Here is a 23,441-nt window from a genome sequence, read left to right as displayed (position 1 = left end):
TCTCAACACATAGCCAACTGGCCTTGATCATCCCCTGCCCGCAGGAGAATGTACAGGGCTCAAGATGTGACCAGTGCCGCGTGGGGACCTTCTCTTTGGATGCTGCTAACCCCAAGGGCTGTACCCGCTGCTTCTGTTTCGGGGCCACAGAACGCTGTGGGAATTCTAACCATGCCCGCCATGAGGTATCCTGCCCTAGCCCGGGACTGAGGTGGGAGGCATCAGAGAAGCCCAGGAGTGCAGGGCAAGGCCAGGCTTCTACTCTGACCCACGTGTGTGCTCACAGTTCGTCGACATGGAGGGCTGGGTGCTGTTGAGCAGTGACCGGCAGGTGGTACCCCACAAGCATCGGCCCGAGACAGAGCTGCTGCATGCAGATCTACGCCTTGTGGCTGATACTTTCCCAGAGCTGTACTGGCAGGCTCCGCCCTCCTACCTGGGAGACAGGGTGAGCAGGGGCATTTGGTTTGAGGGGTTGTACTCTGAGGACAGGAAGTGCCCCGGGGCACTGTGGAGCGTGGGTGGGTGACGGTGAGGTTATATCTGGGGACCTTGGAGCTGCATTGTAAAGGGAGCCTGAGAGATGCACAGCCAAGTGAGGGTGCAGTAAAGGTGGGTGTGGCAAAGAGGGAGACCATTCCCTCTGTACTGGCTCCAGGTGTCATCCTACGGTGGGACCCTCCACTATGAGCTACACTCAGAGACCCAGCGAGGTGACGTCTTCATTCCTTATGAGAGCCGGCCGGACGTGGTGCTGCAGGTTGTGGAGCGCGGTGGGATGTGACCAACCGGGATCGTGGACCATCCCAGTTGCCAGCCCTCACCTGGTCCATGTGTCTGGTTCTCAGGGCAACCAAATGAGCATCGCCTTCCTGGAACTGGCGTACCCTCCGCCGGGCCAAGTTCACCGAGGACAGCTGCAGCTCGTAGAGGTGAGCAGAGCTGGCCTGGAGCCCAGCAAGGGCCCAGAGGAGCTGTAGTCAGTGTTCTCACTAGTCTCCACAATGGAGGACTCCAGCATCAGAAGGAGACAGAGGTCGGTGGGTTTCCTTTCTGATCATCCGTGATGGGTCATCTCTGGTTCTAAAATCCTCGAACACAGTGGGTGAGCGGCCTCTGAGGCACGGTGGAAGCCCCTCTGTGTCTCTCACTGGGGCTCTCTGCCTTTCAGATGACCTCACTTGAGACACAGCAAGAGCCGCCTCCAGTTTGTAGCTTGATCTTTATTTTAGTTTATTACATTTTATTTATTTAGTAGATGTGTGTGTTACGTATACGTGCACACGTGCACATGCATGTTACAACGTGCACACGGAATCAGCGGACAGCTTGCAAGAGTTGCTTCTCTTCTACCATGCAGGTCCTGGGGATTGAACTCTGCTTGTCAACTTGAGGGTGGCAGGCACTGTTGCTCGTTGAGCTATCTCATGGGCCTTATAGCTTTCTTTTTTTAAAATGTCCAGGAGGAAATGGCTCAGCGGTTAAGAGCACTGGCAGCTCTTCCAGGGGTCCTGAGTTCAATGCCCAGCAACTGCCTGATGGCTCACAACCATCTATATGTACATGCAGACAGAGTGCTGATATACATGAAGTACATAAATCTTTACAAACAAAAAAAAGCTTTCAAAGCGCCCCTTGATGAACAGTCTTGTTATCCTGAAGTTTATCAGGTTTTCACGTTTATTCAGTTTGTGTGTCTTGTTTGTGAAAATATTTGCCTCTCTGATGTCAGAAAGGACCCATTTATGTGTCCTTTGAACAACTTGAACTACTTTTTGTTTTTTTGTTTTTTGTTTTTTTTGCATATTTAAATTCTTAACATTCCTGGAGTTGACTTTGTGGTGTGAAGAAGGAGCCCGGCTGCTCACTGTCACCATGGGTGACTGCTGGAGCCCCCTCATCCTGAGATCTGTGTGCATGCACCCCGTCCTCTCCATGGGAGTTGGTTCTGTGCTCCTTGCTCTGCCCCAGCTGAGGTCTTACCTTGGTTCCACAGGGGAACTTCCGGCACTTGGAGACTCACAACCCAGTGTCCCGAGAGGAGCTTATGATGGTGCTGGCCGGCCTGGAGCAGCTGCAGATCCGTGCTCTCTTCTCACAGACCTCTTCCACTGTCTCCTTGCGTAGGGTGGTACTAGAAGTGGCTAGTGAGGCAGGCAGGGGGCCTCCAGCCAGCAATGTGGAACTGTGTATGTGCCCTGCCAACTACCGTGGGGACTCATGCCAGGTAAAGGGGTGAGGGTGGGCACTCAGCCATGAAGGTGCCCCCCCGTAGGTCCTTCCCCGAGCAAATCCTTCAGCATCATCTGCTTTCCACCCTTTCCCATGCCTGTCCCGCTCCCCCAGTGTCTTCCTCTCTGCACCCTGTAACCTGCGTACTTGCTCCGGCGGCTGCCCATCCTCGCCTATTGTCCCAGCATTCACCGCTGCCTAACCCTCCATACACACAGCTGCTGCCGTCCATTGCTTACCCAGGACCCACACAACCAGCATCCCGGGTCTACCCCGATTCCCACTTTCTCCTCCCTCACCTGGAGATCTGGGTAGTCTAGCATGATACCTGGGGAGAGTTTGTGACTGATTGCCACTAGAAAAAGATGTTCAGGTAGAAAGAAGGTGGCTCTGGTCGTCAGCCCCACGGGCTGGTCGTCCTGAGCTGTGGTATCCACATCTGTGTCCATAAGTCTAGAGGCTCAACAGACATGGCCACCAGTTCTGGCGTCTAACTCCCTATGGTCCAGTGTGTGTGCTGTCCCTGTAGCCCCTGCTAGTGCATGAAGGTCCCCAGGAGCTGATGTGTGAGTGGCTATCTGGTCTACCCAGCCTTGGGGCTGGCATCCAGTCACTAATGTCCTACCTGCCTTTTTCCAGGAATGCGCCCCTGGCTATTACCGGGACACCAAGGGTCTCTTCCTGGGCCGATGTGTCCCCTGTCAGTGCCATGGCCATTCAGACCGCTGCCTTCCTGCTTCTGGAATTTGTGTGGTGAGTTCTCTAAGCAGGGTGGCCAGGAAGCCCCCCAGAGCCTGTGGTCCCAGACCCAGGATACATGCTAGCTGGCTTAGAGCAGTCCCTGGAGTTGTGGGGAGGTGGGGATGTGTTTGCTGCTCTCAGCACTGACCATGGACTGTGCCCCAGGGCTGCCAGCACAACACGGAAGGGGACCAGTGTGAGCGCTGCAGGCCTGGCTTTGTCAGCAGTAATCCCAGTGACCCTGCATCTCCCTGTGTGAGCTGCCCTTGCCCTTTGGCAGTGCCCTCCAATAAGTAAGTAGCTGGTCACCTCTGCAGCACCTGAGCAGGCTGGGTAGGCCATTAGGTGGAAACTCCAGCACAGGGTACCAGCCCTTGATGGAGTGGGTGGGAACCCCAGCACAGGGTACCAGCCCCTGATGGTGGGAGCAGGAAGCATGGGGTACCAGCCCTGATGGAGGGGCTTGGAAGCTCAAGGTACCACCCCTGATGGTGGGAACCCCTGCACCACGTGGCTGCACTGATAGAGAGATTCTGGTGTGTCACAACTGCTTGTCTTGTCCTTACAGTTTTGCAGACGGTTGCATCTTAAGAAATGGCCGAACCCAGTGCCTCTGCAGGCCAGGCTATGCTGGTGCCTCCTGTGAGCGGTAATTAGGCGGGGTGAATCTGTACCAACCGACCCCAGGGTGCACTGAGCAGGGCCACCAGACCCTGACTGCCTCCCCTCCTCTCCTTGTCACTGTCCCCAGGTGTGCACCTGGATTTTTTGGGAACCCTCTGGTGCTGGGCAGCTCCTGTCAGCCCTGTGACTGCAGCGGTAATGGAGACCCCAACATGATCTTCAGTGACTGTGACCCCCTGACCGGCGCTTGTCGAGGCTGCCTCCGTCACACCACTGGGCCCCACTGTGAAAGCTGTGCCCCTGGTTTCTATGGCGATGCTTTGTTGCCAGGCAACTGCACCCGTAAGCACTGAGTGGGATCTTGGGTGCACTCTAAGAACAGGTTATGTGCCCGTGTGACTGGGCCACCTTCTTGCATAGTTGCCAGCTTCACGGTTAGACCCTGTTCTTGCCTGGGACAAGGGAGGGACTGTAAGGAGAGCCAAACTGAACCAGTGAATATGGGGTGTGAGAGGCCAGAACCAAATAATGGGAAAAACTGCGGCAAGTAACTAGCTAGGTTTGGAAAGACTGAACTGGAGGGCAGGGCAGTGACCACAGCCCCCACTTTCTGCAGGGTGTGACTGTTCCCCATGCGGGACAGAAACCTGTGATCCCCGGAGCGGGCGTTGCCTGTGCAAGGCAGGCGTGACTGGTCAACGTTGTGACCGCTGTTTGGTAGGGCTGGGAGTGGGTCTGAGGACTGGGAGGACTAGCGGGGAAGAACCAGGCCTAAATGGGCTGGGAGGAGCTTTGGCTGGTCCTGAGGGGCTTGAGATAGCCCAGGTTTCCAGGGCTGGGCAGAGTGTGATGCTGAAGGCTGGCCAGGGTTTGACTATGAGGTGTGTCACAGGAAGGACACTTCGGCTTTGAGCAATGCCAGGGTTGCCGCCCTTGTGCCTGTGGACCAACTGCCGAGGGCTCCGAATGCCACCCTCAGACTGGTCAGTGTCACTGCCAGCCAGGGACCACAGGACCCCAGTGCCTCGAGTGTGCCCCTGGCTACTGGGGGCTCCCGGAGAAGGGCTGCAGGCGTGAGTATGGGAGTATGGGGTGGAAGCAGGGTGGAGAGAGGCGGGCATCCCTGGATGCCTACAGTCACATCTGCCTACCCCTCTTCCTGCAGGCTGCCAGTGTCCCCGAGGTCATTGTGATCCACACACGGGCCGCTGCACCTGTCCCCCAGGGCTCAGTGGGGAGCGCTGTGACACCTGCAGCCAGCAGCACCAGGTGCCTGTACCGGGCAGGCCTGGGGGCCATGGCATACACTGTGAAGGTGAGCCTTTCACTACCATTCTCAATCTCTCTCCACTATTTCTACTCTGCCTGGTATTTGGGGTTTCCAGGCCTGATGGCCTAGTGGTCTTTCCCTGTATTAACCCTTGACACCCCAGAGGGACCCCAGCTGCCTGTGTCTGTTTTCTGAGGATTTCTACAACTCTGTGCTGCCCTAACACCCACCCTCTCCCTCCACTTGGGGATGTTGTTCCTGCACTGGCCACTGGCCCTTCAGTGGATCTCACTGCTCAGGATTCTCCCTAATAAAGTGTTCCGTAACCTCAGGCCAGCCTTCTCCTGCCCGTCCAGGTTCCTCCTGACCCCGCACCCCTGATTCAGTCTCTTAGGTCAACCTCTCATGCTTCTCTGACCCTATGCTGACCCCGTTTTCCTGATTAATTCCTGCCCTGGCCCACTCAACTCCATAGTACCCATAACGCCGGTGCTGGTTTCTTGTGCTGACCCGGTTGTCCCTGTGATCCCTGGCTCACCTGTATCCTTCGTACCCACTCTCCCCTGCCTACAGTATGTGACCACTGTGTGGTCCTGCTTCTGGATGACCTCGAGCGGGCTGGCGCCCTCCTCCCCTCCATCCGTGAGCAGCTGCAGGGTATCAATGCCAGCTCTGCAGCCTGGGCCAGGCTGCACAGGCTGAATGCCTCCATCGCTGACCTGAAGGTATTTCATGCCTGCACCCCTGCCGCCCTTGCTCTAACTGGCCGTGTGGTACTTAACCTTCCCCCACCCCCCACAGAGTAAGCTCAGGAGGCCACTGGGACCCCGCTATCCAACAGCGCAGCAGCTACAGACTCTAGAGGAGCAGAGTATGAATCTTCAACAGGACACAGAGAGGCTGGGCAGTCAGGCAAGGCCTGTGACCCCATCCCAGTATCCTGTAGTGCCTTTCCTCAGGAAGTCCTCACTCCCAGGATCCCCCGATCCCAGTCCTTGACACCAAAGATACCCTCCTGCACCCCCGGGCCACCCTTTTCATCCTGTCCTGCCTCAGTTATGTACCTACAAACACCACAGCTGAAGAAACTGTACCCACAGGCCACAGGGGTCCAAGAGCGTGCGGACCAGCTGCTGGACAACACAGAATCCACACTGGGCCGGGCACAGAAGTTGTTGGAGACTGTACAAGCTGTGAACCGTGCCCTGAGTGGTAAGGCTGATGCTTGGGCCCAGTCCAGGACGAGCTGCTTAGAGGGACAGGGCGGGCCCTCCTGGAAGTCTCTTGAGCTGACTGGTTCCTGTATGTTTATTCTCTGGGCAAGTGGCTATTTGGCCAGGGTCTGTTGGATCCCATAGAGCTAGACCCTCATACGGCACCACTGGGAATACCAGCAAACCTCCTTAGTGACGAACAGACCAGCGGCTGAGAAAAAACTGGGGCTCCCAATCTTATGACAGGATCTGGCACAGCCAAAGGAGTGGGGGGAAAGTGAACTTTCTGCTTGGGGAAGGCCGGGGATCGGGCTGACCCAACATGTCAGGATTGAGAAAGGCAGAGAGGGGTCTTGATCTTGGGCTGTTGGGATATGTGCTGGTGGCCTGCTGAAATGCCTTGGGCAGGTCTCAAGCTTGGAAGTGGGTGATGGAGTCTAGCCCCAGACCCTGACAATCCCCTCTGTAGAGCTGGCATCTCACATGGGCCAAGGATTTCCAGACAATGCCTCAGCACCGTCTGGTGAGCAGCTGCGCTGGGCACTGGCTGAAGTGGAGCGGCTACTCTGGGATATGCGGACTCGTGACCTGGGGGCCCCACAGGCAGTGGCAGAGGCTGAACTGACAGAAGCACAGAGGCGTGAGTGGGGTCAAACCCTGTTAGGCTCAGAATCACAACCTGGGAGCCCTGGGGCCAAATGTAAAAAGCAGCAGCAGCAGCTGGCCTGCTTTAGAGGTGGACTGGATGGTTGCTGGGCAGAGACGGGGTGGGGGAGGGGTCGTGATGGGGTCTAGGTAGCAGGGTGACCACCTTCCTACTCTGGTGTTGGCCAGTGATGGCTCGTGTCCGGGAGCAGCTGACCAGCTTATGGGAGGAGAACCAGTCATTGGCCTCACGTATTCAGGACCAGCTGGCTCAGTATGAGTCTGGCCTCATGGATCTTCGTGAGGCCCTGAACCAGGCGGTCAATACTACCAGGGAGACTGAAGAACTCAACAGCCGTAACCAGGAGCGGCTGAGGGAAGCCCTGGTAAGTGTATTTGCTTCTTGCCCTGTGTCCCTGCCTCCCACCCTTTCTACTTTCCAGCTGCCTCCTTCCAAGGCCCTGGTCTTCTGTCATCTCTTTCCTCGTTCTCCCTCCTCTCCCTACAACTCCCCTCCTCTTCTTGGTCCAATCCTCCTGTACCCCATGTTCTCTCAAACCCAGGCCTCCCCTCCCTCCTCTGTCCCCACCCCCACCCCTCTGTGGTGCTTAGGGCCCCATTACAGCCTTTGTTCACACTCTCTTAAAATGTTGTCCCAAGCAATGGAAACAGGAACTGTCCCAGGACAACGCCACCCTAAGGGCCACTCTTGAAGCTGCCAGCCTCACCCTGGGCCATGTTTCTGAGCTTCTGCAGGGCATAGACCAGGCTAAGAAGGTAAATACACCCCCTCCAACTCACTCATTCCCGCCTAGTCTCCTCTAAGATGTTTGGTTGCTGCCAGCTTAAAGCTGTGCTGGACTCAACTTGCATGCATAGCACCACCTGCTCTCACATTAGGAGGGTATTTAAAATAAAGCCCACTGCCATCACAGGACCTGGAGCACCTGGCAGCCAGCCTGGATGGAGCCTGGACACCCTTACTGAAGAGGATGCAGGCCTTTTCCCCAGCCAGCAGCAAGGTGGACTTAGTGGAGGCTGCTGAGGCCCACGCTCAGAAGCTGAACCAGCTGGCCATCGACCTGTCTGGGTGTGTAGCACCTCAAGGGTACAGCTGGATGCTGGGTAGGATGCTAGTCCAGGAGGGTTCCTGCAGGGAGAAGTCATTATTCCCGAAGCATCCAGCTGTTTTGTAGTCTCATGGGAAGGTTGGCACCCAAATTTGGGCAGAAATGGGCAGATCTAAAAGGGTAAGAAACCCTGAGATGTGGCCGGCCAGCCAGGTTATACTCTTATATTCTCCAGCACACCCAACCACATATCCCATGATCCTCCTTCCTCCCGGCAGCATCATCCTTGGCATCAATCAGGACCGCTTCATTCAGAGGGCCGTGGAAGCCTCTAATGCCTATAGCAGCATCCTGCAGGCCGTTCAGGCTGCTGAAGATGCCGCAGGCCAGGCACTGAGGCAGGCCAGCCGCACATGGGAGGTAAGGCTCTGAGCATCTGTGGCCCACAGGAGCCCTGCTCCCAGGCCTGATGGTGTGAACAGTCCCATGTAAACAGCCCCTGATCTTCTGCAGATGGTGGTGCAGCGGGGCCTAGCAGCTGGAGCTCGGCAGCTGTTAGCCAACAGCAGTGCCCTGGTGGAGGCCATCCTTGGGCACCAGAGGACGCTGGGCCTTGGTGAGAACCTAGATCCTTGGGTACACTGATATCTGGAACATGTCCCTGTAGCTTCGGGATGATTCTAGTGTGCTTCAGTGTCAGAATCAATAGCTATGAAATGTTCCTGCACTGTGTGGCTTCTCCATGGGGGCAGAGGTTGGGTGTAATGTCTGCTTGTCTTGGTAGTGTGCCAAGGGACCATAGCCAGAGGAGGATGGATGAAGCTCAAGGACCCTCTCTTTGTCCTCACTCCATCTGTGGACCAGGAAGGTTGGGTGGAACTCCTTGTATCTCCTCTCTGCAGCTCAGGGCCGCCTGCAGGCTGCGGGGACCCAGCTTCATGATGTCCAGGCTAAGAAGAACCAGCTGGCAGCCCAGATCCGGGAGGCACAAGCCATGCTGGCTATGAACACAAGTATGTGGCTTCTCTCTCTCTACTCTTGCCTGTCACTCTTCCGTATTCAGTAGTGCCTTGTGAGTGCAGACACACTCACACCTGATGAATCGTGTTGTGGTTAGTGTGTCCGGCGAGGCTCCCGTGCTAAGGAGCACTCTGGGCTTGTGCCTCTGACCCGAGGCACAGGCCACAAGAGTGCTCCACAGTGGTGAAGTTATGGGCGGGCATGGAACAAGCAGCAGTGAGATAGTTACTGGAGCATGTAGGAGCCTGTCCAGCAGAGCTCCTTGGTTCAGGAGAAGGGCATTTCTGGAAAAGACCTGCTGACCAGAGAGCACAGGGGTCAGAGGGGTTCATCTGTCTGCCTCTTTAAGAGGGGCCGAGAACTGACAACAGTGTGGTCTGACCTGGTTGTCTAGGTTTCCTTTTGGCCACCAAAATGTCCTGGGTACACCCGGGCACAAACCTAGAAACCGGGCAAGACTTGGGAGTTGGTAATGGCCTCTGGGTGGGAGGATTACAGGGCCAAGAAGAGAAGACTGTAGGATTTTGAATGTATTGAGCTGCAGGTATGGCGCTTATGCTATCCACAAGGGTGGCTGTCCGCAGCTGAGAGCCCTAGGAGTGTGAAGCTGGCTGCTGCTGGGCATGGCTTCCATGTGTTACAGGCGAGACCAGTGAGAAGATTGTTCACGCCAAGGCTGTGGCTGCTGAAGCCCTCAACACGGCCACCTACGTGCAGTCTCAGCTTCAGGATATGCAGAAGAATGTGGAGAGGTGGCAGAGCCGGCTGGGGGGCCTGCGAGGCCAAGACCTGAGCCAGGTGGAACGGGATGCAAGCAGTTCAGGTGAGCCAGTGGTCCTTGCCTTTCTAGGGGATGCGGTGTGGCAGACAAGGCTCTCATCCCACCCCTCCTGCAGTGTCCACCTTGGAGAAGACGTTGCCACAGCTGCTGGCCAAACTGAGCCGTCTGGAGAACCGTGGTGTGCACAACGCCAGCCTGGCCTTGTCTGACAACATTGGTCGTGTGCGCAAGCTCATTGCCGAAGCCCGGAGTGCCGCCAACAAGGTGTGTACTCACCTGAGGGACATAAGCAGTGACAGTGGACCTGGGAAGCTGGGTAGTAAACGCTCTTGCGCTACGCTCCTAGGTCAAGGTGTCGATGAAGTTCAGTGGGCGTTCAGGGGTACGACTGCGCACCCCACGAGACCTTGCTGACCTTGCTGCCTACACTTCCCTCAAGTTCTACATCCAGAGCCCAGTGCCAGCGCCCACACCTGGCGAGAACACCGGGGACCGCTTTGTTCTGTACATGGGCAGCCGACAGGTGCCAAGCAGGAGGGGTGATGGGCCATACCGGACTTACAAGTTAGAAATGGGTGGTGTTTGGTCCCAATCATAACTGTGTCTTCTGGCTGCCGCCACAGGCCACTGGGGACTACATGGGAGTGTCTCTGCGTAATCAGAAGGTGCACTGGGTGTACAGGCTAGGTGAGGCTGGCCCCACAACTCTCAGCATTGACGAGAACATTGGGGAGCAGTTTGCAGCCATCAGCATCGACAGGTAGGGTCACCTTGAAGAGAGGTTAGACTTGTATCTTCAAGTGCTCTGTCTGCCTCTCACCCCTCACTTCTGTTCTTAGGACCCTCCAGTTTGGCCACATGTCTGTCACAGTGGAGAAGCAGATGGTTCACGAGATCAAGGGGGACACGGTGGCCCCTGGGAGGGAGGGGCTACTCAACCTGCATGCTGACGATTTTGTCTTCTACGTGGGAGGATACCCCAGCAACTTCACGGTGGGCCTGGCTCAGCCCTGGGCTTGTCTTGGAGTGTCCGGGCAGTCCTGCCTACCTTGACCTGGGAAAAAGTCCTTGTCTGGTTTTGAACTCATTCTCCTGTGGTCTGAGCGTGGTTGGTCCTGGAGGTAAGGAGGTACCCTGACCATGCACTTTACCCACAGCCTCCTGAACCCCTCCGATTCCCTGGCTACCTGGGCTGCATTGAGATGGACACACTGAACGAGGAGGTGGTCAGCCTCTATAATTTTGAGCAGACCTTCAAGCTGGACACTGCAGTGGACAAGCCTTGTGCTCGGTAGGTAAGGCCCAGCAGCACCCTGTGCCTCCACTCACCCACCTCCCCCACTGACCTGAGGCCTCTAACCTTCAGCTCCAAGGCCACCGGTGACCCATGGCTCACAGATGGCTCCTACCTGGATGGCAGTGGCTTTGCCCGCATCAGCTTTGAGAAACAGTTCAGCAACACAAAACGCTTTGACCAGGAGCTGCGGCTTGTATCCTACAACGGGATCATCTTTTTCCTCAAGCAAGAGGCACGGCTGACCCCATGATCCATCCTGCCCTGTACCTTCTCCCATTCTGGCTCTACCCTGCTGTGACCCTAAGGCCCCTAAACTGACCCTGCTCTCCCCTGTTGCTGCAGAGTCAGTTCTTGTGCCTGGCAGTGCAGGAAGGCACCCTCGTGCTCTTCTATGACTTCGGCTCTGGCCTGAAGAAGGCCGACCCACTGCAGCCCCCACAAGCTTTGACAGCAGCAAGCAAAGCGGTAAGGGGTGTGGGGACAGGAGGACCAGCAGAGAGATTTGGCCTTCCTGAAGCCCGCTACCCATCCCTTGCAGATCCAAGTGTTTGTCCTGGCTAGCCCCCGTAAACGTGTGCTGGTGCGCGTGGAGCGGGCCACTGTGTTCAGCATAGATCAGGATAGCATGCTGGAGATGGCTGATGCCTACTACTTGGGAGGCGTGCCACCCGAGCAGCTCCCCCCAAGGTGACCATGGGCCCTGGGGCATATGGGGTCCCAGTGCCACTGGGGCAGCCATTCACAACCTGACTGATGATGTCTTGCAGCCTGCGGCAGCTCTTCCCCTCAGGAGGCTCCATCCGTGGCTGCATCAAGGGTATCAAGGCTCTGGGCAAGTATGTGGACCTCAAACGATTGAACACCACGGGCATCAGCTTCGGCTGCACTGCTGACCTGCTAGTGGGACGTACGATGACTTTCCACGGTCACGGCTTCCTGCCTCTGGCTCTCCTCGATGTGGCGCCCATCACCGCCGAGGTCTATTCTGGCTTTGGCTTCCGTGGCACCCAGGACAACAACCTGCTGTATTACCGTACCTCCCCGGTGAGCTGGTGGTAGCCTGCTTCTGCTGCAGCCAACAGTCTGGGCCTGTGGGAGCAAGAAGGGATGAGTCTGGACTCTTGGCCTAGCCAGTGACCTTGTCTCTGTCCCTAGGATGGGCCATACCAGGTATCCCTGAGGGAGGGCCATGTGACACTCCATTTTATGAACAGAGAGGTGCAAACTCAACGGGTCTTTGCTGATGGCTCTCCTCACTATGTTGCCTTCTACAGCAATGCCACAGGGTAGGCCCTGCCTCAGGCAGAGAGGGAAGAAGGGCCTGGGGGAGGCTAGCCCTTCAGGAAGAATGTACTGGGCTGGGAAACACCGCCTTCTTCCCAGGGTATGGCTTTATGTGGATGACCAGCTACAACCAGTAAAGTCCCACGTGAGAACATCCCCCATGCTCCAGCTCCAGCCCGAGGAACCCACACGGCTTCTCCTGGGAGGCCTGCCTATGTCTGGAACCTTCCACAACTTCAGTGGCTGCATCAGCAATGTTTTTGTGCAGCGGTGAGCTGGTGGGTGTAAGGGGTGAAGTCCCAAACGACCCCGCATTTCAGTTACTGCTATATCTATTCTCCATGTTCCCCCCAGACTTCGGGGACCACAGCGTGTGTTTGACCTGCAGCAGAACATGGGGAGTGTTAATGTGAGCACAGGCTGCACACCAGCCCAGCTCATCCAGACGTCAAGGGCCATGGCTCAGAAGGTGGGCCCAGGGTGGTGTGCGCAGAACTTGGGGCTCTGGCTTTCAAGCAGTTGGCCAGTGCATTGTGGTCTGATCTGTGCCTTAGGTTTCCCGCCGCAGTCGCCAGCCCAGCCAGGACCTTGCCTGCACGACACCCTGGCTCCTTGGAACTATTCAGGATGCATACCAGTTTGGGGGACCCCTGCCCAGTTACCTGCAGTTTGTGGGCATCTCCCCATCCCGCAGGAATAGGTAACGTTGGGCAGGCCAGGCTTGGGTGGGTTTGGAGGTGCTACCCATGCTGACACCTTGCTTGGCTTTCACCACCTCTCTTTCAGGCTCCACCTCTCGATGCTCGTGCGCCCACAGGCGGCTTCCCAGGGCATCTTGCTCTCTGCAGCCCCAATGTCGGGCCACAGTCCTTCACTGGTACTCTTTCTAAAGCATGGACGCTTTGTTGCACAGACTGAGGGTCCTGAGCCCCGGCTCCAGGTCCAGAGTCGCCAGCACTCACGGGCTGGCCAGTGGCACAGGGTAAGAGGTTAAGGAGAGAGGGTGGGTGGCAGGACACAGGCAATGCCCCTCAAACTCCTCCCCAGAGTCCTGGGATATTGTTGACCAGGCTTCTTCCCACACCAGGTGTCTGTCCGCTGGGGACTGCAGCAGGTCCAGCTTGTGGTAGATGGCAGCCAGACCTGGAGCCAGAAGGCACCCCGCCATCGGGCCCACAGAGCAGAGCGCCCACAGTCCTACACCCTCTTTGTAGGAGGTCTCCCTGCCAGTAGTTACAGCTCCAAGCTCGCTGTGAGAACCATACTGCTCCCACCCCTGGCCTTGGCCCAGATGGCTACCCTCAGCAGTCTAAGCCTGTTATCCATCTGCTCCCTGCAGGTGTCTGTGGGGTTCAGCGGCTGTATGAAGAAATTACAGCTGGATAAGCGGCCACTGAGGACCCCCACGCGAATGGTGGGGGTCACACCCTGTGTCTCAGGCCCCCTAGAAGATGGCCTGTTCTTCCCAGGCAGTGATGGAGTTGTCACATTAGGTGTGTGAGGCAAGGGAGGTCTTGTGAGAATAGGGGTTCCAAGCAAGGCCCTGGACCTCTCTCATCATGGCCCCTCCCCACAGAGCTCCCAGAGGCCAAGATGCCCTATGTGAGCCTGGAGCTAGAGGTGCGGCCCTTGGTAGCGGCTGGCCTCATCTTCCACCTGGGCCAGACCCAGGCCACGCCCTCCGTGCAGCTGCAGGTGCTAACAGAACAGGTGAGCAGAGCCATGGTGCTGGGTCACTTCTTCACTGTGGCCTCTGGTGGGCAGAACCTAACTGTCCTCCACCCCAGGTCCTGCTGCGAGCTAACGATGGGGCAGGAGAGTTCTCCACGTGGGTTTCCTACCCCAAGCTTTGTGATGGACGGTGGCATCGAGTGGCAGGTGAGGGAACCCTTTTCTTTTTCTGCAGAGAAGGGTGGGTTGTGGAAGGAACTGCAGGTTGGCTGGCTAGGGGACACAAATCTGCTCCACAGTGATCAAGGGCAGGAACACACTCCGGCTGGAAGTAGACACACAGAGCAACCACACCACAGGCCATTCGCCAGAGACCTTGGCTGACTCTCCAGCACTTCTGCACCTTGGGAGCGTGCCCAGTAAGTGTGGACTGCCCTGTGGGGACTGGGATCCTCCCAACCTCCAAAAGGGTAGCAAAGACCAGGCTGGCTGACTGATGCAGGGACAGAGGGCCCAGCAGGCAGCACACCAGTCTTCTCTGGCCCCTCTGTATTCTCAGAGTCTTCAATTGCTCGGTCAGAGACCCCTGCCTACCGAGGATGCTTGAGGAGACTGCGGGTCAACGGGGCCCCTGTCAACATGACTGCTGCTCGAATCCAGGGAGCGGTGGGGATGAGCGGATGCCCCTCGGGAACCCTAGCACTTTCCAAGCAGAGAAAGGAACTGACCCAGAGGCAGGCCAACCCCAGTGTCTTCCCGTGACTCTGGCATTGAGGGCTCCCAGACCTTGGTGTTTGCCTACACTTTCTATGAATAACAGGTCATTTCTAGTTTACACTGTCTTTTCAGAGGAAAAGGACACTGCAGAACAGACATTCTAGTTATACTTTGTCTCTCTCGCCCAACAGTACTGAGATCTATAAAACCATTGGCTCCTCTGAAATTAAAGTGACTTGTTTGACCTGAGTGTGTGATTTAAACAGAGCAATGGCCGGGTGGGGTACAGAGCCCAGGGTGGGAGCTGGCCTCATCACGCAGCCAGCCTGGCTCAGAGTGGAGCTGCAAGTGACAGGGCCAAGACCGGACTTGACAGGTACAAGAAAGGACTTTTATTAGTGAGGCGGGACAGGAAAGGGTGGGACAAATCACAATCACCACTACGGAATCACACAACTACAAATTGCAACTTGGGGAAGGACAGCGAATAATTTAATCTAGACTCATATCTTCCTCTTCGTCTTTCTTGTCTTTTGTGTCGCCCTCCTTTGGGTCCGATTTGGCATTGTTCTGCATGGCTTTGGCAAATGCTTCCACATCTGAAACAGCCACAGAGAACTACTAAACCTCAGGCTACGACTACCACCCAGGCAGGCAGCCTCTAGCACTCCACAAGCACGGGGCTGGCTCTGGCCAGGACTGGGAATCAGTACTCACCACCTTTGTTGGCGGCCTCTACAGCCTCTGCAGGAAGGCCGAACTGGCACATGAGAGGGCCAAGCTGTCCCGAGGCCAAGGCCGCACTGAACATACCCAGGGCCTGCATTAAAGAGCAGACGTGCAGAGCTGGGTGCCTAGGGCTCCAGACCCACCAATGCTAAAAGTCATAGGTGCAGAGAGCGCAGACACCCATACCTGCTGGAACTGGGGCGAGGTTAATGTGTTCTGGATCTCATCTGCAGTCTGGGGCAGAGACTCCCCAGAGGGCAGGTAGGGCAGCAGGCGCTCCTGAACGTCTGCATTGGCAAGGATGGGAGCCATGATCTCTGGTGTGAGCACGCTCGCCAGATCCACTAGGGCACAAGCACGGTGGCCATCAGTGACCTGATGCTAGCCCAGGCGCCCAGAGAGCAGCAGACTGGGAGCCTGGCAGCACGGGCAGGGTGAAGTGGCAGTGTGGCTGGAGGCCATGGACACCCGGGCTCCACAGGGCAGCAGTCCCTCACCCTGTGAGCACCCACAGCTCTTTACCTTGCTGGCTGCCTCCTGGCCCTGCCGGCACGTTCATAGTGGCCAGAATGCTCTGGAGGTCGCTCAGCTGGATGGGCTGGGTCGGGCTGGCTGCTGTGCTGGTTCCATTACCTGAGCTGGGTGCGGGACTCGGGCTGGTTGCCGAGGCAGCTGCTGGGGCAGAAGGGGCTGGGGTGGCGCGAGCGGAAGAGGTGGTGGAGGATGGGGTGACGGCTGCCGACTGGCTCCGGGAGCTGGGGAAAGTGAGCAAGGGCTGGAGCAGCTAGGCCCACTATGCTTCCTCAGGTCTGCGGGACCACCTCCCCTGGCATCAAGTTGAGGTGTAACGGGGACCCTCTACTCTATCTCCTAAGTGAGGTCTTCAGAAAGGAGAATGCACTGGCTGCTGGTGGTGCTGGTACTTATGTCAGGCATTGGGGGATGAGAGCTCACCTGGATGAAGAGCTGCTGGCCGGAGGCCCACTGCTCCCCAGCAAGCTGGCCAGGCCTGGCCCAGTGAGGGCCCCAAGCCCACCTACAGGGGTAAAGAGATGTGTGCTAGAGACACCCCCAGTCCAGCTGGGAAGGAACTAACCCATGTGCCATGTCCTCTGGCAAGGGAAGCTACACATCCCAATACCAACACCAAGGGAAGAACAGGACTGGGCAGCCACAGGAGGCTGAAGTGACCGTGCCACGCTAGTCTGCACTCTAAAGCTATTCTACTGAGTTAGGTCATTCCCACCACACCCACATTCATCCTCAAGAGCAGTGCCTTCTAAGTAGCTGTAACATCTGTGTGTACCTCAGGTGAACTACACATACACACACTAGACCAGGTTCCACTGCCCACCCAGCAAAGCACCTTCCAAAGGAGCAACACAAGGAACACACTGACAAGCCTGAGAGCCTGGTAAGAGGAGCAGAGAGGAAACCCTGGGTCTGTAAGCAAAGGCAGCCCATGGAGCCGGGGCCAGCGAGCCTTACCCAGTCCTCCGAGGCCGGCTGGTCCGATTAGCTGCATGAGCTGGCTGTGACTCATGTTCCCCAGCAGGCTCTGCAGACCACCCTCACCTGGGGAACACAGGAATCGGATATTGGGCCCGCTGTGCTGGCCTTGGCCAGGACCTAGACCCTTGTGAGCACCACACATTCGTGACTATGGCAGATGCCTGGCCTTGGCCCCACCCAGGAGTCACTCAGAAATAACAGCCTCTGGAAGGAGGCTGCAGGGACCAGGTGAGCTCTGTGTAGATGGGAGGAAAGAACGAACCAGAACTCATTAAGCAGGGCTCTGCCTCACAATGTTCCCGGCCACTGAAGGACCCCGCCCCACACAGGCGTAGGTGATAATTACCGCCCAGTGCTGAAAGCTCATGGCCACTACTCCCACTTGCCCCCAGTGAGCCAGGCATGGGGGGGTTGTTCAGACACTCGTTGACTTTCCGGCAATGCTCCTCATCTTGGTCAGTCTTGGGCTCCTGCCAGAGAAGATATGCAGAGAGCCGAGGCTGAGCAGTCTGCACAAGGAGCCGGCTCTGCCTGCTGGCTTCCCTGCACCCACACGGCCAGCTATCCGGATTCAGCCCACACAGTGACTGGAGAGGCAGTGACCTGCAAATGTGACAGCACCAGGCAGCCCAGATCTAACAGGAAAGCGATGGCCCCCAAGCCAATGATCGCAATAGAAGACTGGAGTGCCTTCTGCATATGGCTCTTCCTGGGCTATGTCCCCCACTGCCTGGGCAACCACTGGCCCCAAAACTTCAAAACAGAATACCATGCGGCAAAGGGGCAAGAAAGGCATTCCAAGACAGTGAAATTAAAGAGAGTCGCTGTGATGGTGTCCATTAACATGTTCAGAACTGTGGAGAAACCCTCCGCAGTGAGGACTGCCACCTAAAGATGTTCCACCACACGGCCACACCCCTTGCCCTGTGTTCTGGATCCCTGTGCTCAAGTGACCAGAACCCAGGCTGAGAAGAGCCCCTCCCCATCTGGCACTTTGCAGTGCCCCTTTTCACAGGATGACAGTGGTAATGGCTGTGTACCCCACCCCTGAACATACCCCAAGTCTAGCCCTGGCTCTAGACTGGACCCATATGCCCAAGAGGGAGCCCAAGTCCCATACCACAGCAGAACCACATTAACAGTGGAAGAAACACAAATATGCCAATGGCCTCCAACAGGTGGCAGAATGTGAAGACTCTGCGTTTAAGGGACACTGCAGATGAGGGTGACATGTAGACGTCATGACACTGAGGGGCCTCTCAACACAGCACAGGAGAGCTTCAGTGGGGACACTCAACAGCTGAGAGAACAGAGGTCGTCACCTCTGGGAGCTAAAACCCATGGCCATTGGAGCACTGGAAGCTCCCCGAGGAGTTGTGTGGCTATAGGTGAGTCCATGGGCAGGGCTCTGGTGCCTAACCACTGAGCTAGTCAGAGGTGAGAGGGAACTCAGCTAGACCAGGCCCTCCGGGTCAGCACCTTCTAACGTGCGGAAAGTAACAAGTGTATCACCGGGAGAGAGAGAGCGGATCAGTCTCCTGCTTACCTGCATCCAGAAGAAGAGGCGCTTGGACCCTGCCTTAAACTTGAGCACGTAGACCCTCCCACTGGGGCACTGAGGGACCCGCTTGAACTCACAGTCATCAGGAAAGATAATCAAGTCCTGGCAACACAAGGACAGTCAGACAGACAGACATGCACACAAGTGCGCACCACCAAGGCTTGGGTCCCATGAATATTTGCTGAACCCCATTAACAGGGCGGAGTCAAGAAGTCTCAGACCCCAGTGAAGACAGAGAGAAGAGGGCCCAGAGTGGAGAGATAGAAAGTGTTCTCTGAGGACCAGATGACTTAACAGAAACATTCTGGAACCGCATTCCAAGAAGTAAAAAGTCAACCAACTGTCTGGCTGCTCCTGAGTGTAACAAAGAACAATGTACTCTGAGAGACAAAGAGCCCCAAAGAAAGCAGCCTCTTCAGAGGCCTCGGTGAGGGTTATATCTGCACACTCCTCCACAAGACTGAAGTTTAAAGCCAGGGCTCCAGACGATGTCCCCAGCTGACTCTGTCACCCTGTCAGCAGGCTGTCTCTGCTAAAACCTTAGGAACCATGGTCACCACGGGGTGCATGGTTTCACAGAGTTGACTGAAGCACTCTGCCAACCTTGGGACCCTTACACCAATCTACCGAAGGTGAAGCCACATTCCCAGCTCTTGCCCCGCGGGCCTGGTCTGGCTACAAGCACTCACATCCTCCACGGTCCCAGAGGTCCTGTCTTTCCAACAGAAGTGAATAAGGGAGTCGTCCGTCTGCTGGATGTACACGAGACCTTTCCGTTTATCTGGGGTGACCGTAGTTCCTTTTAATGACATTTTTCCTGCCCGGAACTCCACCAAATACTTGGTAGAGGATCCCCGAGAGCCGGGCACCAGGCTTGGGAACAGAGCGCCTGAAGTCGTCATCCTGAAAAAACAGAGTGAGGCCCGTCGTGCGGCGTCGCGTGCGCAATGTCCCACCCATACGCTGGCCAGCCCGCGGCTGCCCGGGAGAGGGAGCGCGCCAGGCTGCGCAAGGCCAGCTGGTGTGCGCAGGACCGAGCGCAGCCCCGCCGAGCCCCCGCTCCCGCGACGTCACTGCCCGCCCGTGCGGAGCCTCGCTGCGGCCGGCCCCGGCGGCCGGCCCGGACTGATCGGCCCCGCGCCACTGCCACGTCCCGTCCTCCTGCCGCTCGTCCCAGCCTGGAGCCGCGTGCCCCTATGCCGCCGCCGCCGCCACCAGGCCCCTACCTGGCCGTGCTCACACTCGGCCTAGGGACACAGTCCGGGCTCGCTCTTCCTCCTCGGCGCCTGCCGGGCCTCGCCGGAAGCCCGCGCTCGGCCCGCCCCGCCGCCGCTCTCGCCGCCGATTGAGTTCCGTCAGCCGCGCGGCCGGCCCCGACCAGGTCCCGATTGGCCCTGGCCGCCGTCCATCGCAGCCGACCCGCCTTCGCGCCGGCGGCCTGTTTCCGGCGGAAGCGCGGGCCAGAGCGGCCCCTATTGTTGCTGTGTCATAGGGGAGCGGCGGCGGCCCCTGGCGGCGGTGCCGGGAACAGCGCCCCGACCTCCTCACACGCAGAAGGGCCCCCGCGGGGCGGCGCTGCAGAGGTCGAGACCAGGGTGGTGGGCACCCGGCCGTACACAAACGTGCCCGTGGGGCTGAGCTGTGACATGCACCCAGGGACGTGTGTCCGCTGCATTATCTACCCATCTGAATGGACCCATCTCTCCACAGCGCAGGGAGACAGCCTGTCTGATTTGCATTATTAGGTGAGCGAGATGTCAGGGCCTAAAGACAGAGTCACATGGTTTAAAAGGTAGGAGGTAGTCTCTTGACACGAGGAAAGTGTCAGCTTCATGTCACTTTGTGCTAATTTGACACACATTATAGCAAAGTACAAGAGGGGACGGGGGCTGGGGGATGGGGAGGTGGAGAAAGTAGCATGGGGTTGCTCAATGCTTTAAGAGCGAGTTCACAAAGCACCACGGATAGGGTCTGTGGGCTACTTGTAGCTAGCCAGGTGGAGTGCAGCCATCATCTTTTAGGGCAGAGCTGCTTGCAGAATGTAAAGCCCGAGAGTCCTCACAGTTTCTTTTACACACCACTTCCATTTTTTTTTTTTTTTTTTTTTTTTTTTTTTTTTTTTTTTGCTTCCTCTATGACAGCTTTAGGCCCTAGGCCCATCCTCCACCCCCCTCCTGGGCTAAGCAGTACTGAAATCTCTAACTTCCCCTGGCATGCGCCACAATTTACCATCTGTGTATGTGTGAAACAAAGGTGAAAAGTAGTTTTTTTCACTTACTACTGTTTGACGCTGACCCAGGCTGTTCCAGGGTAGCGTGAGGTGGAGGGAGACCCGCCTCTAAGATGCATCTTGCATCTGTCATCTTTTTGTTGAACTCTGTCTTATGTAGTTTCCTTTTTTTAAAGTGTGTGTGTGTGTGTCCCATGTGGTGGTCTAAGCATAACATTTAGTAACTTGGTTCTTTCCACTATGGGTTCCTGTGATAAGCTTAGGTTGCCAGACTTGCCTGGCAAGCAGTTTTACCTGTTGACTCATCTCACTGGCCCAGTTTCCAGCTTTACTACAAAAACCTTTGAATTTAGTTAGGTGTGGTAATCCCAGCCCTCAAAAGGCTGAGGCAGGAGAACTGCCAAGTGTTCAAAACCAATGTAAAAAGGATTTAATTGGGGCTGGGGAAATGCTTCCGTGGTTAAAAGCACTGGCAGCTCTTCCAGAGGCCCCCAGGTCTGCCTTCCAGCACCCACATGGCAGCTCACAACTGTCTGTAAATCCAGTTCCATGGGGTTGGATGCTCTCTTCTGGCCTGTGGACACCAGGCACACACACATTATATAGACATGCATGCAGGCAAAACACACATAAAATGTTTTACATCATTTTGACTTGGGGGCGGCAGCTTGCAAAATAGAGCTGTCATTTCACTAAAATGTTATGTTCATAAATGCTTGTTGCCATGCTAGGTACCCAACCCAGGGCCTATGCATTCTTGGTTAAGTGCTTCACCACAGGGTCCCATTTCTAGCTGGATTTTGTAATTGACTCTCATCTTACGTGTCTGGGTGTTTTACCCGAGTGTATGTGCAAACAACTCATGTACTGGGTGCCTGCAAAGCCCAGAAGCGGGTTATCTGGGACCCTTACAGGGGGCGGGGGGGGGGGGGCTTAATCTAAAGTCTTCCAAATCTGTAATAATAAATAAGAAATGAGATACATTGAAAATGTTTTTGTGCCGGGCAGTGGTGGCACATGCCTTTAATCCCAGCACTTGGGAGGCAGAGGCAGGCGGATTTCTGAGCTCGAGGCCAGCCTGGTCTACAGAGTGAGTTCCAGGACAGCCAGGACTACACAGAGAAACCCTGTCTCGAAAAACCAAAAACTAAAAATTAAAAAAAAAAAAAAAAAGAAAATGTTTTTGCATCATTAAATCTGCATTTAAAAATGAAAAAAAAAAAAAAAGAAAAAAAAAGAAATGGAGTTACAGACAGTTGTAAGCCACCATGTGGGTGCTGGGAACCTTCCTGGATCCTCTGGAAGAGCAGCTCAGGCTGTTTAAAGCCCACATAAACTAAACTTCTTTGGAGCCAACAATCCTTTTTTTCTGTATGGTGCTATACCATACCACCATCCACCGTAAGGCAGCCCTTATCATTTCTAAGAATCTTAGATTCCAGAGGGCAACGGTGGAGTTTGGTCAACACTGGCTTGGCGAGCCTAGTATCAAGAGCTGACACTATAGCCCAGTGGGCCATGAAACAGCTAAAGGGAAATAGAAGAAAATCTAACCTGGTTTCCAGGCAAGTGGCCCCAAGCAAATGTCACTTGTTCAAAGTCATGTCAAAGCTGCCACTGGAAGTCACAAGGAACCCACATTTCAAAACCAGATTTGGGCTTCTTTTGGGTCATGGATGTTGAGGGCCTTGGATCCAGTATTTTCTCTTGAGGCAGGAAAGCATGCAGTTCTGCATGCAGACCCAATTGGAATGGTACCTTCCATCCCTTCCATCTATCCTGGCTGAGTGCTGGGGAGGCTGTGTTCGTGGCCACTCCATCTGAGGCACTGAGAGGGCAAAGATGCTGGTCCCCACAGTTACTGCAGTTCACGAATACGATCCTTGGAATGTGCAAGTCTATAGTAGAACCCATGTGAAGGTCCCAAAGGAGATGGAGGGAAACACTGGGTAGGCTGCAGTGGTTACCTTGGTCCCTGACCTGTGTGGACTACACTGTGATGGTTTCTGTGTAGTCTTTATTTTCCACAAGGGAAGTCAATTCTAGCAGTCATGTGGAAAAGAGCAAGCCCTGGGCTGGAGATGTGACCCAGTGGCTGAGTGACCCAGCACTTCTAAAGAAAAACAACAAAAGCCCCACTGCATACAACAAACCCTGAAACCCATGAGCCTTTAATGGTGGAAGAGGATGCTGGCTCAGCCCTGAGCACTGCGGCTCAGCGCACAGGTATGGCTATGCACTTTTACCTGGGGAGGAAGAGCAAGTTTTTCCAGAGGGCAAAGGCATCTGAAAAGACGCTCATTTATTTACAAGGAACACAGATGGCAATTCACCTTTGAGAACAGGTCCATAGAAAAATCAGAGACAGCACCAAGGGCTGGGGGTCTTCTAGACTAGAAATGCAGACTGGCTTAGCCACTGGGGAGCTGACTTCAGCAAGTATGGCTTTTCCTCCATTTGTCTTATTAATAGACTTAATTCTTCAGAATAATTTTAGGTTCACAAGAGAACTGAGCAGAAAGTACAGACAGTTCACACTCTCCTGCCCCTCCTTAACCCCCGCCTCCCAGGCTGCACCTTCCAGTGGGTCTATTAGAACCAGTAAAGTTTCTCCCAAAGTTCATGATCTTAGAAGTCCATGGTGTACATGGGGCTCACTCAGCAGGTGTTACTCTGTACCTCTAAATGAACACTTAGCAGTTTCCAGCAGAAAACCAAGGTCAAAGCAGAACAGTTTCAGTGTCTAGCAGGGCTGTGTCTCAGTGGAGACAAACGTTTTTACACAGTCAAAGATCCCAGGGAAGCAGGGGAAGGCGGCAGGACGCCTCCTTTCATAAGGGCTT

At 55.8% G+C, this 23,441-nt stretch overlaps 2 protein-coding genes across 2 annotated transcripts in view; one reads left to right on the top strand and one right to left on the bottom strand.

The window, feature by feature from the left end:
- Lama5 (laminin subunit alpha 5) overlaps positions 1–14,810 on the top strand; it is a 48,434-nt gene extending 33,624 nt beyond the window's left edge. Inside the window, exons 37-79 of the mRNA XM_076930360.1 lie at positions 45–185; positions 287–448; positions 659–760; positions 849–932; positions 1,997–2,227; positions 2,872–2,985; positions 3,139–3,266; positions 3,542–3,622; positions 3,725–3,939; positions 4,214–4,314; positions 4,490–4,670; positions 4,763–4,912; positions 5,441–5,592; positions 5,669–5,779; positions 5,968–6,079; positions 6,551–6,721; positions 6,916–7,112; positions 7,387–7,503; positions 7,662–7,816; positions 8,075–8,216; positions 8,310–8,412; positions 8,699–8,809; positions 9,460–9,639; positions 9,713–9,861; positions 9,944–10,120; positions 10,221–10,357; positions 10,437–10,590; positions 10,755–10,888; positions 10,964–11,126; positions 11,237–11,359; positions 11,433–11,581; positions 11,662–11,938; positions 12,050–12,180; positions 12,278–12,448; positions 12,533–12,647; positions 12,733–12,878; positions 12,965–13,160; positions 13,266–13,430; positions 13,518–13,671; positions 13,755–13,888; positions 13,966–14,056; positions 14,149–14,268; positions 14,409–14,810. Coding sequence (XP_076786475.1) covers positions 45–185; positions 287–448; positions 659–760; positions 849–932; positions 1,997–2,227; positions 2,872–2,985; positions 3,139–3,266; positions 3,542–3,622; positions 3,725–3,939; positions 4,214–4,314; positions 4,490–4,670; positions 4,763–4,912; positions 5,441–5,592; positions 5,669–5,779; positions 5,968–6,079; positions 6,551–6,721; positions 6,916–7,112; positions 7,387–7,503; positions 7,662–7,816; positions 8,075–8,216; positions 8,310–8,412; positions 8,699–8,809; positions 9,460–9,639; positions 9,713–9,861; positions 9,944–10,120; positions 10,221–10,357; positions 10,437–10,590; positions 10,755–10,888; positions 10,964–11,126; positions 11,237–11,359; positions 11,433–11,581; positions 11,662–11,938; positions 12,050–12,180; positions 12,278–12,448; positions 12,533–12,647; positions 12,733–12,878; positions 12,965–13,160; positions 13,266–13,430; positions 13,518–13,671; positions 13,755–13,888; positions 13,966–14,056; positions 14,149–14,268; positions 14,409–14,611 — 6,330 coding nt within the window. The 3' untranslated portion in view covers positions 14,612–14,810. The remainder of the gene's footprint in view (positions 1–44; positions 186–286; positions 449–658; positions 761–848; positions 933–1,996; positions 2,228–2,871; positions 2,986–3,138; positions 3,267–3,541; positions 3,623–3,724; positions 3,940–4,213; positions 4,315–4,489; positions 4,671–4,762; positions 4,913–5,440; positions 5,593–5,668; positions 5,780–5,967; positions 6,080–6,550; positions 6,722–6,915; positions 7,113–7,386; positions 7,504–7,661; positions 7,817–8,074; positions 8,217–8,309; positions 8,413–8,698; positions 8,810–9,459; positions 9,640–9,712; positions 9,862–9,943; positions 10,121–10,220; positions 10,358–10,436; positions 10,591–10,754; positions 10,889–10,963; positions 11,127–11,236; positions 11,360–11,432; positions 11,582–11,661; positions 11,939–12,049; positions 12,181–12,277; positions 12,449–12,532; positions 12,648–12,732; positions 12,879–12,964; positions 13,161–13,265; positions 13,431–13,517; positions 13,672–13,754; positions 13,889–13,965; positions 14,057–14,148; positions 14,269–14,408) is intronic.
- A 125-nt stretch (positions 14,811–14,935) lies between these two features.
- Positions 14,936–20,055, bottom strand: Adrm1 (ADRM1 26S proteasome ubiquitin receptor). The gene is made up of 10 exons (XM_034493997.2): positions 19,595–20,055; positions 19,058–19,271; positions 18,354–18,470; positions 17,154–17,277; positions 16,784–16,870; positions 16,250–16,331; positions 15,818–16,050; positions 15,482–15,639; positions 15,284–15,386; positions 14,936–15,165 (listed from the first exon to the last, which is right to left on the bottom strand). The coding sequence occupies exons 2-10, from the start codon at positions 19,268–19,270 to the stop codon at positions 15,059–15,061; spliced, it is 1,224 nt and encodes a 407-aa protein (XP_034349888.1). The 5' UTR covers position 19,271; positions 19,595–20,055; the 3' UTR covers positions 14,936–15,058.
- Between the last annotated feature and the right edge of the window lie 3,386 nt (positions 20,056–23,441).

Source organism: Arvicanthis niloticus, chromosome 2 (assembly GCF_011762505.2).
Source record: "Arvicanthis niloticus isolate mArvNil1 chromosome 2, mArvNil1.pat.X, whole genome shotgun sequence".
NCBI classification, from domain to species: domain Eukaryota; kingdom Metazoa; phylum Chordata; class Mammalia; order Rodentia; family Muridae; genus Arvicanthis; species Arvicanthis niloticus.
The sequence above is the reverse complement of the archived record's forward strand: the minus strand, read 5'-3'. Positions and strand labels throughout refer to the sequence as shown.